General features: G+C 42.5%; 1 protein-coding gene across 1 annotated transcript in view; it reads right to left on the bottom strand.

Annotated features, from left to right (window-relative positions):
- Positions 1–5,762: 5,762 nt before the first annotated feature.
- Positions 5,763–12,439, bottom strand: part of LOC113407301 (vitellogenin-1-like) — a 44,691-nt gene continuing 38,014 nt past the window's right edge. Inside the window, exons 30-35 of the mRNA XM_026655639.1 lie at positions 11,858–12,044; positions 11,411–11,508; positions 10,552–10,646; positions 10,287–10,446; positions 8,931–9,092; positions 5,763–5,887 (exon numbers count right to left, since the gene is read on the bottom strand). Coding sequence (XP_026511424.1) covers positions 5,763–5,887; positions 8,931–9,092; positions 10,287–10,446; positions 10,552–10,646; positions 11,411–11,508; positions 11,858–12,044 — 827 coding nt within the window. The remainder of the gene's footprint in view (positions 5,888–8,930; positions 9,093–10,286; positions 10,447–10,551; positions 10,647–11,410; positions 11,509–11,857; positions 12,045–12,439) is intronic.

Here is a 12,439-nt window from a genome sequence, read left to right as displayed (position 1 = left end):
GGGGGGGGCTATGTCCTTCCCACACTGTGCCTCTCCCCTCTGCTGGCAGGTCAAGCAGCGCAAGCCCTGCAGCCAGGCAGCCCAGCGGGGTCGGGAGCAGGACGGAGCAGCTGCTCTGGGTTGCTACCTCAGCAGTTGGCTGCCACCTCTTGGGTCCTAGTTCTACCTGTTTCTTGTACAACGAGTGCCCACAGGAGATAGGACAAAGGGAGGCAGGGTGGGGCTGGGGAAGAGACAGTGGAGAAGGGGGGGATAGGACTGGTGAAAAGAAGGGGCTGGGAGAGTGGATTAAGGTGCCCCCTCCCCACCTAGTCCACTGGCGGTCCCCCCGTTCTGTCCCTTCCGCCTCCGGCCTGCCCACAGCCCCACCCCTTTCTGCCCCTTCCCCAGGCCCGCCCCTTTTCTATCTAGGGTCCCCCCCATTCCATCCCCCACTGCAGCCCCCATCCCGTTTGCACCTTTCTCCCCCTCCCACCACTGTGGCCCCCAGACTGGAGAAGCTCTGTCCCGGTTCCATGGCCTCAGGGCTGCAGCAGGGAGTGAGAGCTCCTCCAGTCCCAGGGCTGCAGCAGGGGGGTCTGGGTGCTGGGTCTTCCCCTGCCACCCCTTGCGCTTCTGCGGGGAACCAGGGTTGGAGTGTCGGGGCTTCGCCTGCCCCACCTGCCTGTCTGCTCCCGGCACTTCTGCCGGAGAGTGGGTCAGGCATGGGGGCTTCCCCTGCCACCCTACCGAGTCTGCTGGGGAGAGAGTAGGGGGCTGGGTCTTTCCCCATCCCGCAGCTTCTGCTGGGGAGCGGGTAGGGGCGCTGGGGTTTCCCCTGCTGCCCAGGCTTCCCCTGCTGCCCTGCACCCGGGTTGTCCCGCCTGCCTGGCGCTTCTGGGAACTGGGGGCAGGTGCTGCTGCTGGGGCTTCCCCTGCTGCCCCATGCTGAGGTCAGGCGGAGAGGGGAGGGGGTGCTGGAGACTGCCCTGGTAGTCTGGCACTTCTGGGGACCGGGGGGAGGGAGCTGCCACTGGGGCTTTCCCTGCCGCCCCACAGTGGATATACACTGTGGGGGTGGGGGGGAGGAGGGAGAGCCCATTTTCCCAGTTCCCACCAATTGGCCGGGGTCCCTGGGCATGGACACTGTGGGCCCAGTGGATAATCCACCACTGGGGTGGGGCCTTGGGGGGCAGAGGCAGCAGAAGGGCAGGGACTCAGGGGAGGGGAGGGGAGGTGCAGTGGAGGTGGGGCCTCAGGAGAAGGGACAGAGTGGCGGGGCAGGGCCATGGTTTTGGGTATCCGTGGCCCACCACTTTTAGGGAGCTGCTGGAACTCCTAGGCAGAAATGACTCTTAGGTCATGGCCAATGGCCAAAACACCAGTATCAAACTCATGGGGGAGACTGTGATAATCAGGGTGCAGATGTAATGCTGACAGACCCTGATCATCGGAGGGCAGGAGAAAACCTGGGGCCTCTGGAGCTTAGTGCATGAGCATCTACTGCATGAGCTAAAAGCCATATGGCCCTTAGCTAAGGCTGTAGGGCAGACTTGTTAATTTCTCTCTCTAAGTGGTCTCAGTGCCACTACAGAACACCACACCCAGGAGGTGTGTGGGTTACACAGACACCCCAAGGAGAGAAGAGAAGGGTTAACTTCTGCCACAATAAGAAGTTCAACCAATTGATTGCATATACTGTTAGAGAATACCAAGTGAGATCTTTTATGAAAGCTTGTAATGCACTGAACTGAACAGTCATTTTGAGATATGTTTATGGCTTATGGTTATGACTGTATGTATGTATAGCAAATTGTAACTCACCTCAGCACCACCTCACAACAGCATGGCGATGCAATCAGGTGGGGGTGGGCCACCTCTGAACCAGATAAGACTGCCTTCAAGCATCAAGCAAACGAAGACAGGCGAGCATTTTCTCCTCTCTGAATACATATAGTGACTGAAGAACACCCCCCCGCCCCCCGCCTCAAACCCTTTTAAAATGGAAGGAGTTTAAGTGAAACTGAGGGACAGGCTGTAGGCTGGAAGCTGTCCATGAAACACTGGCACACAGGCAGTATGCTGGGAAACAGTTCAAAGGCAACTTGTATTAGAAAAGGGATTTTATTTAATGTAGAAGTTAAAGCCTGAGGTTATGTCTGTGTTTTTTTACTGGGTAACTCATATGTTTGCTCTCTCTTACTATTTCATCTTTGAATCTGTGGTTTTGCTATTAAATAAATCTTTTGTTTATTTTTACCCTAAGCAGGTCTCTGTGGTGCAAACTGTGTGGAGTGTGTGCACCAAAGAGACCTGATAACGTAGGGGGTGGGAGGTGAGGGGCTGGATTCAGACCTTTGGGAGTGCTGAATCAGAGGGGAAAAGTTAGAGTTTCTGGTACTTACGAACTCAAGAAAGATGGATTTGGGGAGACTTTGGCAGGGCTGTTGAGTCACCCTGAAAGGAGAAACTAGGATGCTGGACACCAGAGTGACTTTGCGCTTGTGAACAGTTACTGGTGTTAGGGATCTGAGCTGCAGTTGCACAGGGACCCCCAGGCTGCAGGGCAGATGGTGACAGATCCCCTTAGTAGGGTTGCCAATTTTGGTTGGACATATTCCTGGAGGATTTTTCACATTACATGATCTTTAATTAAAGATTAATCCTTAATTCCTGGAGACTTCAGGACAATCCTGGAGGCTTGGCAACCTTATTCCTTACTGGTCTGGGTGTGCTCCAAAACAGCATAAGGGACGTAACTGAAAGGCCATTTGCTTAGCTTGCTACAATACAGAACAAAACTTAAGCAATTCATAGCAGTTGAGAAGCAATAGTGACGAAAGGTACAGTACATAAAAGCCTTGCCTGTTAAATATACATTTTAATACTCAGTAGATAATTGTAATGTTAGAGTTGCTTTATAACATAGGGCAGGACTGAATTCCAAATGAGCTTTAAATCCAAACTTCAGCCAGCCTCTGAAATAGGTCTGAAATATCGCTGTGGTATATTAGCACGTGGAGCATTGGCCTTTTGACACTTACAAATCTAATATTGCTCTTAATTCCTTTGGTAAGATGAGTTTGTTGTACCAGCCTTCCTCCCCTCACCCCCCCCAAATTCCAACTCGGAGCTTTACGAGCTTTCATTATATTTGGATTTCACAGCTGCAGCATCAGTGGCTTCGTTCTGTCTTTTAAAGATATTCAGCTGCCTCAGTATGGGGCCACTAATGAATGAGCACCATCACCTCCAGAACAACAGACAGAAATAAAAGCTGTGCCTTAAAAATGGAAATAGTATGAGCTGTGGCTAACCTCTGTCCTGAATGGAACAGAGGGAAGCAGGCATGCACTCGTTTCACTAGCCACGGCTTCCCCATCTGGGCGAAGCTGCAGTCTGAGCAAAGCCTTATTTGAGAAAGTGTGAATGGTTGCCACCGTGTGCACTTCCTTAGCAGAAATGAACATCTGCTATATCATCATCTTGTGCTCCCAGCACATACACTCCCAGATATCACCTTTCCTTTCATCAGCCGCTTGAGTGCGGCAGAGCATTCTAGCTTACGGTCGTTTAGAATGTGCCAGTACTGCTTCTGAATGTACCTACACGTAGAATACTGTCCACTGATTTCAATGGCCTGGAAATAACAGCTACAGCATGGCAGCTGCAGCACTGAGCCACAAGAACGTGAAACAATGATATGTGTTGCCTGTCACAAGCTGCTGAGCTAACGTCTGTCCTCAGATGCTTGGGGCCAACTCCCACTGAAGGCGGTGGGACTCATTTTAGTGCACGTGAGTGCAGAAGAAGGTTAACAAAAAAAGTTTAAATGAGCAGCATGGTCTTCTTTCCTGTTTCTGCGCTTCAAGCTCCCTTCTACTCATCACTAACGGCCTGACCTTAAGTCAGGTGACTGGCCGGCAGTCGTTACCAGGGTTGAGCATTGAATACTCAAGGCTCCGCCCTCCATCACTGGGGATGAGCATTTATCGTTTCAGGCAGTACAGCATAGTGTGTCTAATTTGGTAAATTTTATTTAAGCGGGTGCTATACACAGGGAAATGCATTTTTAGTGTCTTCTCTTTGTTGCGCTTGTAGATCTGAGGCTGCCACCCCTGAGACAGGAACATAACACTCTCTGCATTTGCCGTGATTTATGGCATTACTGTGTTGCCATTATGTAATACACTGGCTTAGTATATGTGATTGAGTTGCCTCTCTTGAGGTTGGTTCCACGGATTATAAAAACACCTTGTGTCTTACTTCCAGGGGAAGGAGTTCTCTTTTAGCTGACATAACAGGGGCTTATATTTTTTTCATACTGCAGGTACCAGCTTGATCGGTGCTGATTACTGTGGTATCTATATGTAGAGGGCATGGTCTATTAAAAGTAGAATTCATTCATAATGGTAAAGAGTATTTCGTTTTTATCATAGTGCCTTTTGAGCATTAAAGCTCCTGTTAATATTTCTCTTCACTATCTTTGTTTTATTTGAACTGGTTTACTGGAGGAAAGTTGCCTTTTCATAAACAGGTGGCTTAAGAGGCAAGAAGATTTGGAATTAGAGACAGTGGGCCCAGTAGTGAGTGCATTAAAGTCAGGGCAAAGCTTCCACAAATGATAGTGGGAAGTGGCCCAGGCCCAATGGAGGAGCTGACAGTAGCTCAGCCTGTACTTTGTCATTTTAATGGGAGGAGGAGTGTAAGACGCTTCATCTCCCCTTTTGCAGTGTAACTCTTCTGAGGAACTAGCAAGTAACATGGATTTGGATTGAGGCAGAGGTTCTTCAAGGAAGGATAGGGAACATCTTGTGAACACTGTATTACAAATAAAAATGTAGCAGGAGAACTGATGTTATTGTTACTATACTGAATGGAGTTGATGGGAAAATTGAGGATCAACATTAAATAGTTGTCTGAACAAATTCTTTGGTTACTACTACCCACATGCCAGACAGAATCTGGCCCTTACTGTTGGACTTTATTTTAGATATGTAATGTATGGGTATTGTTGTCATTTGTATCATATTTTTCTGTCATTCTTTTGGTAATTTTACTCAGTGTTTTACCTAAAGTTTTTATAAGCATGAATTTCATGGATGTACAATAGAAAATGATCAACAAAAAAAGTTCCTTTTTACTCTGGTAGCCTATGAACTAACATCACACCCTTTTAAATTTAAATCAAAATGGGGACTGTGTCACACACATTGGCTCTCTGAAAAGCTACTGTGGGAGCCTAGCAGTTCAAGTCATTCTTTTGTACTGTATACTAAGGCTAATGCTCTTGCTGGGAGTGAAATATTTTTTTACAGAACAGTTTTGAAGCACAGGATTTTCCTTTTTATTAGAAAACATAAATGAAAACAAGTGTGTACTTTATCTTTAGTATGCTAAATTATGAAATCCTTTATATAATAGAATGTTAGAGATAGCCATAATCATGTTTTCCTCTCATCACCCAGTGAACATAATTTTAAGAGAGGACCAGTGTAATTATATTCCAGATAAAAGGATCCAGAATATTATACTTGGCTTGATTGCTTTGTTGATAAGAAGGAGGGGGAAAAAAGAGATCTGGATACTTATTTAATGAACAGCATATTTATTAAGCAGCGCGTATTGTACATAATGCATTTGACTTTGTACGTAATGCATTAGGCTTACCTATTTTTAAAGCATTTTTTTTTAATATTTTACTGCAGCTATTGCATTCCCCCTGCAGCTGTCCAGCTATTCAATCATTTGGGTGAGTACGTCTATAGCACATTGCTAAAGCATTAAGATGAACTACAATCGTCAGTGCAGGAACAGTCAATGTCAGCATCCACAGACTCCACGATGTCCTCGGCTGCATATTTCCTGTCACTGCCCCTATGCCAGTCAGACAGGCTCACAGCAGAATCTGTCAGAAGAGCAAAGCCACATTAACTAACATCAAGCAAATTAACACTTGAAAACATTCCAAGGCAATATTATTTTGATGGTTGCCAACTCTTTCACCAGACAAAGAATATGGGTCCAATCCTGCCTCTACCATTGACCTCTGACTGACCTATTGACTCGGAGCAGGATTTTCATCCGTGGTGTAATTACTATAATACTTCCCTAAAACAAAATGAATTGAATTTCATGATGCACAAATATAGAAAGCAGGGGCTTGTAGAAGTGCTGGATGTGACCGCCCTTTAAATAAGAGCACTCTGTAGAAAAGCATATCAGCCATCTCTTTTCATGTTATCACTGCCTATGAGGGTGGAGTGGGTGGGCGGATATTTCATCTCTCTGTTTAAGTTCATTTTGAAGGATAGGCCCTTTGGAAGATTTTCAGAGGTTCATAAACTTCTAATTAAAGTTTTCCATATATTCTCAAAACTGGCAGTGCAATGTCAGTTTCAGTATTAACCTTACCAGGTTGCTTTATCAACAGCAGCTTTAATATATCATAAACCCCTACTGCTGAAATAATCTAAATGAAATAATAATATTCATCCTCCCAATAAACATTCTGAGCTGGTTGGAGGTTTAACATTGCATATGGAAGAATATTAGAACCCGCATTTAGATTGTTTGCCTAAGTAGAATGTGCCAAGCTTCCATAATTTTATCTCTAGTTGTTTTGTCAGACATATGGGCAATATATTTACAACATATTATATTATACCAAGAGAAAATCCGGAAATGTTTGTTTGGGTTTTGGCTGTATCAGTCATCCATACTCAATGAATGAAATGTTAATGCACAATTTGGTGGAATTACACCTCTCTGACCAACTTGACACACAGGTTTTGTATAACGAACTACAAAACATATTATCCTAGCATGATGCTTGAGCTATTTGTTATTAAATATTTAATATTTTAAAGCTAGAAAATGAGAAACCCTAAAGAGTCTAGTTTTGATTTGCTTTTGCTTAGCTTTTTCTCATGCCTTGGTCTTCTAAATTTTTGCATACTAAAGGCCCAATCCTGCAAGCTTTAGCCTCATAAGTAGTCCTTACTTCTGCAAACAGTCTCAGTGGCATCAATGGAACTGTGTACCTGAGTAACTACGATGCGAGTGAGTAAGAATTTGTAGGATATGGTCCATCAGGCAAATTGCCTGAAGTATAAACTGCAGGATTTGGCCACAGATTTCTAGGGCAATAGGGGGAAATTTTCCCTTCAGTTCTGCACAGCAGTAACTTCCCTGATATTATGCTCACCCTATACGTGTTGGCCTCCCATTGCTGTCAGTAATGTGGGCTCCCACTTTGTGAGGAGCAGAGTATCAGGGCTGAGTTCTCCCTGTGTGGATCTGAGAGAAGAATTTTGCCCACATATATAGGAGTTCATTTTATGAACCTGGGAGAGAGAATTATGTTACCAGCTCTGCTTCTGCTGCTACTTATCTGGTCCATCAAACAAAAACAAAAAAAGGACATCTCTTAAAGAGTTCCATTGTAATGCTGTTGATTCCCAGCCTGAGGAAAATCAATCATGTTACTGAAGAACACCAATGGCATCCTCTACCTTCTTCCTCCTCAGGAAAATAATAATAATAATAATAATAAGAAAACCTTGATAAAAGAGCAAGAAGCAGAGGTGGTAGTGGGCTCCTGTGTCTGAGATTCAGTAAACGAACCAGAGAAACCTGCAGCTGCTGTGCAAGCAGCAGTGACTATGATGACTGATTTGGCTGATTTTCTTCTTTTCATTTTGTGTGAGAATGAGACAAATTTATTATAGTCTAGTAATCGAAGCAGTGAGTGGCCTAGGGTGATGACACTTCACAGATATGGAACATGGACACAAAAGAAAATCTGTGAAACATGGATATGACAAGATTTTAGAGATAGCTTGGCATTGAGGGTGTCTTTTCTTTTCTTAAAAGGATTCATCTAGTCACATCACATGGTGCTGTCAGTATGCTATTAGTAATCTCACTGTGTTACTTTTCTTATTGGTTGTGTGAGCTGGGTTGCCTACTGAAGAGATATATACCCAATGTTTTCGTGAACTGCTTTGGCACATTGGGAATTCTAATAATATGAGCAAAGCATGATGATCTTTAGGAACACTGTTTAAAATCAGTCAGAGAACACTAGATTCTTCTTCTGGTATAAACTGAGTTCTATGGAGCTATGTCAGTTTACACCAGCTGGGGCGCTGGCCCAGAAGGTTAACATGCAGAACAGAGCTGTACTGGTAGGTGGCAGAACTGTTTACGGCTATGGTACATGTGAGTTGTGTGATCAATTCCTGTATATTTAAGGATTTGGAAGTAATGCACCAGAAAAGAAGAAACTCTGTAGACATGAGGCCTGATTCTCCTCTCACACTTGTGTGAAGTTAGAGTATCTACTTTGTAGACAACGGAGTTGCACTAGTGTCAAGCTAATATAAGTGAAAACAGAATCAGGTCCATGCTTTTTAAAAATCTGATATGTCTGAGAGTTAAATACCTTCAAAATCAAGCTGTTTTCTGAAATAATCAGGAGAACACCCTAGCAATATGTTTTTTGCTGATGCATTGCACATGGGCAGAGCATGGCAGCCTAATCATACTGCAGTCATGTTACATTACGTGACTGACTTTCAGTTGCTTTTCTCATCTTCGTCTACATGAAATAGCAGATTGCAATGTGACTAAAAGGACTTTTTGTTGCTTATCACAACTCAATGAAACATCTGGAAGGCATGACACATTTTTATTGGTCACTGCTGCTCCTTTTACCATCCCTAAGATTTTTTTCAGACAATACCATCTGCCAAATAATCCACATTGGCTTCTAGCTACCCATTATTGTAATTGTTTATGTAAAATATTAATGGGGTTAGGAAATAACAGCTCTGAAAGTCAAGTGGGCTAGTAGGGGGTCTGTGTGGTGCTGTGCTATATCTTGACTAACTGATCTGACAGAGCTCCTCTGGTATGTGACAAAGAAAGTAAAACAAAAAAAATCCTACCTTTTGGGAAACAGGAGAAGCCAACTTTAACTGAGGTTTTCTCAGTTGGAGTACAGCCTTTCATACACTGCAGTATCCTGTCAACAGAATAACATGTAGATTCCCTTCCATCAATAACAGGATGTCCCTTCAGTTTCACATAGCGGCGTTGCAGTTTACACCCTAAGAGGAAAAAGAAAAAGTAGTTAAACCCTAAGGAATACAAGTGCTCTAATCTTTCCTTACAATAAGAAAAGTCCATATTTTCTCCTCATCTTTTAAGTACAACTCCCCAATGACCCATTTTCACAGCAGTAAAGGTGGCAAGATCAGGACCATAGTTAGTGGGGAAAACTGATTTTTGAAAGGGGAGTTGTGTTTAAAAACTGATGGCACAGTATGGCCCAAATGAAATCCTATAGTCCACTCTTTTAGAAATAGGTCTGAAAGCTATTAAGAATAGGTGCTGTGTAAGAACAGGGACTGCTGAATTGCATTAGGAAAAATGTCAGTTGTTTGTGAGTGCATAAGTAATGGCAGCATTTACATAATGATATCAAGACCAATTGTTGTATTGGATGATTTTTATAATGCTGCAATTATCAGCACTAAAAGGATCATTAACATTCACAGGATTCCACGTGCTATCTAGTTTCCTGACATGCTTATGGGTATGATCTTGCTGCCACTGAAATCAATGGAAAAAGCCCATTTGACTCTATTGAGACTCTTTACAGGCCCAAAGTAAATGAAAATACTGCACTGTTGGAGGGAGTGTAGTATTATTATAAATATATGCAAGGAGACACACTTATACAGTAAGAGTATTTCCCAACGCCCCCCTCCCGCCCCCTTTCTATCCAGATCCTCTGATGGGGTAAAATGGAATTGAAGTCAATGGTGCTATGCCAGTTTACCCCAGCTGAGGGTCTGGCCCAATGTACTAAAATTCTCTGTGTGCTGTTTATAACATATGTAGTTTGTTTGATTAAATTAAGTCTACAGAGAGCGAGCTGATTTAGTGCACGCTCCTGCTCTGAAGCAAATCAGTGGTGAAACTTCCACTGACTTCAGTGGGAGCAAGACTGGGTCTGATTTTGCCAGTCATGGAGTAAGGAACTACTTAAGTATCAGTAAATGTGGCAGAATCAAGCCTCTAGTAGTAAACTGAATGTGAGAAAGAGTTGTATTCAACGCTTCAGATTCATTGGGAGAGTTCTAAAATAACGATTAGTTATATAAACAGAAAATGAATGACAACAGTGGTCCTTTTTATTTACAGGTAAATGTTTCTTTTTTCTTTTTTGTATTTTTAGGGGAAAAATAAAATAAAAATGACATTTTCTCTAAGTAAAAATTGTTTTCAAATCTACTGACCTTCGGCGCAGGTTTCTTCTACCAGTACCCATGAATGGACAAAAGCTGAGCAGCTGTGTGCCAGCCTATGATTGGGCATGAGGAGTTCATTTTGCTTTTGTCCATCATTATTTCCACAAATACCACAGGTCCTTCCTCTCATCCATGAAACAACAGTAACCTATAAAGATAACACATCTTTTCTGTCGATGCTAATGTGTTGGCCCATTACAATGCAAAGGTGTAAAAGAGAAGAAAGCTAGTAATAAAGCAGATTCAGAAGTACCTTAAGTGTCGATCCATCAAAAGTCACATTCGCCAGCCCTTGGTCTGGAGCTTCTACTACAACTGTTGTTTCATTTCTATAAATTTTAATGTTTTCTGTAAAAAGATACAACTGTTTACAGGTGGTTCCTCTAATTTTGAAATAGTAAAGAAATTATCTAATCTCAGGGATAATGTATATAATCATTAATTTTCATTTACAAAGACTGTTTACTATTTCCATCTGAATACATTTTTTGTGGAGAGGTGAGGTCAGAAATAAGAGTTTTTTCTTTTTATTTGCAAAATGCTGTTTCTCTGGATCTATATAGCTGTCATTGACTTTTCTGTCTAGTCAATAGAGCCAGCCTGATTTACACCAGCTGAAGATCTGGTCCTAAATATCTAGCTTTCTCTATGATGTTCATCATCATGGCATTGCACCTACATATAAACAAGTACCAATATAGTCAAGCAGCTCTGAATGCAAAATGCTTCACATTTCAGTGAGAGGATTAATCCTTATGCTTTACAGTGGCAAGCACACTATACAAATCAATATAATAATGGGCCTGATTCACTTATTAGTGAAAATTAAGAGTATGTCAGTTGAAGTCAGGTATGTAAAACCAAAATAAGTCACAGAAGTATCAGGCCCATAGTTTTTCTTAGTATTGATACACAATTATTTTTTACATCTCGAAGTCCTCATTAAGCTTGTAAAATATTTTGGCCTAGATAATATTTAGTCCTGCCATTAGTGCAGGGGCTAGACCAGATGACCTCTCGAGGACCCGTCCAGTCCTACAATTCTATGATTCTATATTCCTGTAAATATTTAATTTCTAAATAATTCCTGGAAAGGTGAGTAACACACTTACCTCTTTTATTTTGATACATTTTGCTGTGCGTTAACACTGGTCCGTCATTGTATGACACGAGGATAGAGGAAGATGGAGAAAGATAGAGTCTCACGCTTCTTGAAAGAAGAAAACAAATGTGTTTAACTGTGGGAACATTGATGTAAATGACCAACACAGACACAGCCCCAACTTCAGCATCCAAATTTTGAATATGCCCCCAAAGTTCAACACTGGTTGGGTTTAGGGCTCTGGTTCAACACTTTCCTGGAAATGAGAAGCCCAAGGAGGTAGCTGTGTGGGGGCTGTTGATAAGCATTACCTGAGAAATTGAAGAGAGAGGCTGGAGGGCAGAAGACGATTGCTGGTATTATGATTTAAAAAGTACCCATCATTTTTTCCAATGCAACAAAATGTAAACTAACTTCCTAAAATTCTATATAGCGACTCAAGAATGATTACACTTACGATGAACTAATATTGATGTACACCTCCCTGGAGGAAGAGCGTGGATTGACTTTTCTCGTCATGACGATGAATTTGGGGTGAGCAGTGCAGTCTTGAGCTACTACAAGGTTGCAGTCTTTATTGAATGAACATTTGTACTTCACTCTGTCAAATGTTTTGAAGTTTTCTTCCCTCACTTCACATGTGGCTGAAAAACAACAATAAAAATAAATGGCAGATGCAACTGTGCTTTGGAGATTGTCATGGAGATTTTGAAAGCTGCCCAAGAGGTCTGAATGGCCAGTTCCCATTAAAATCAATGGGAATTGGACAGCCAAATCTTCTTGGCAGGTTTTAAAATCTCAGCCTAAGTATACATACTTAAGAAAGGCACGGCAGCAACATAAAATGATCAATCAGTGTGGAATTATACTGTTGTATACCCATCACTTTTTTTTGATAAGCAGCTGAAAACAAACCATCTAGTGATAGTCTTGTTTTAAAGACTCTGTTACTATCACATTCCTGAGAAGCTAAAAGTTGAACCCATGACAAAAACTATTAGCATTTCTCCAAATTTTGCCACTGTTTGTAATAAGTATC

Source organism: Terrapene carolina, unplaced genomic scaffold (assembly GCF_002925995.2).
Source record: "Terrapene carolina triunguis isolate 2854851 unplaced genomic scaffold, T_m_triunguis-2.0 Scaffold210, whole genome shotgun sequence".
NCBI classification, from domain to species: Eukaryota; Metazoa; Chordata; order Testudines; family Emydidae; genus Terrapene; species Terrapene triunguis.
The sequence above is the reverse complement of the archived record's forward strand: the minus strand, read 5'-3'. Positions and strand labels throughout refer to the sequence as shown.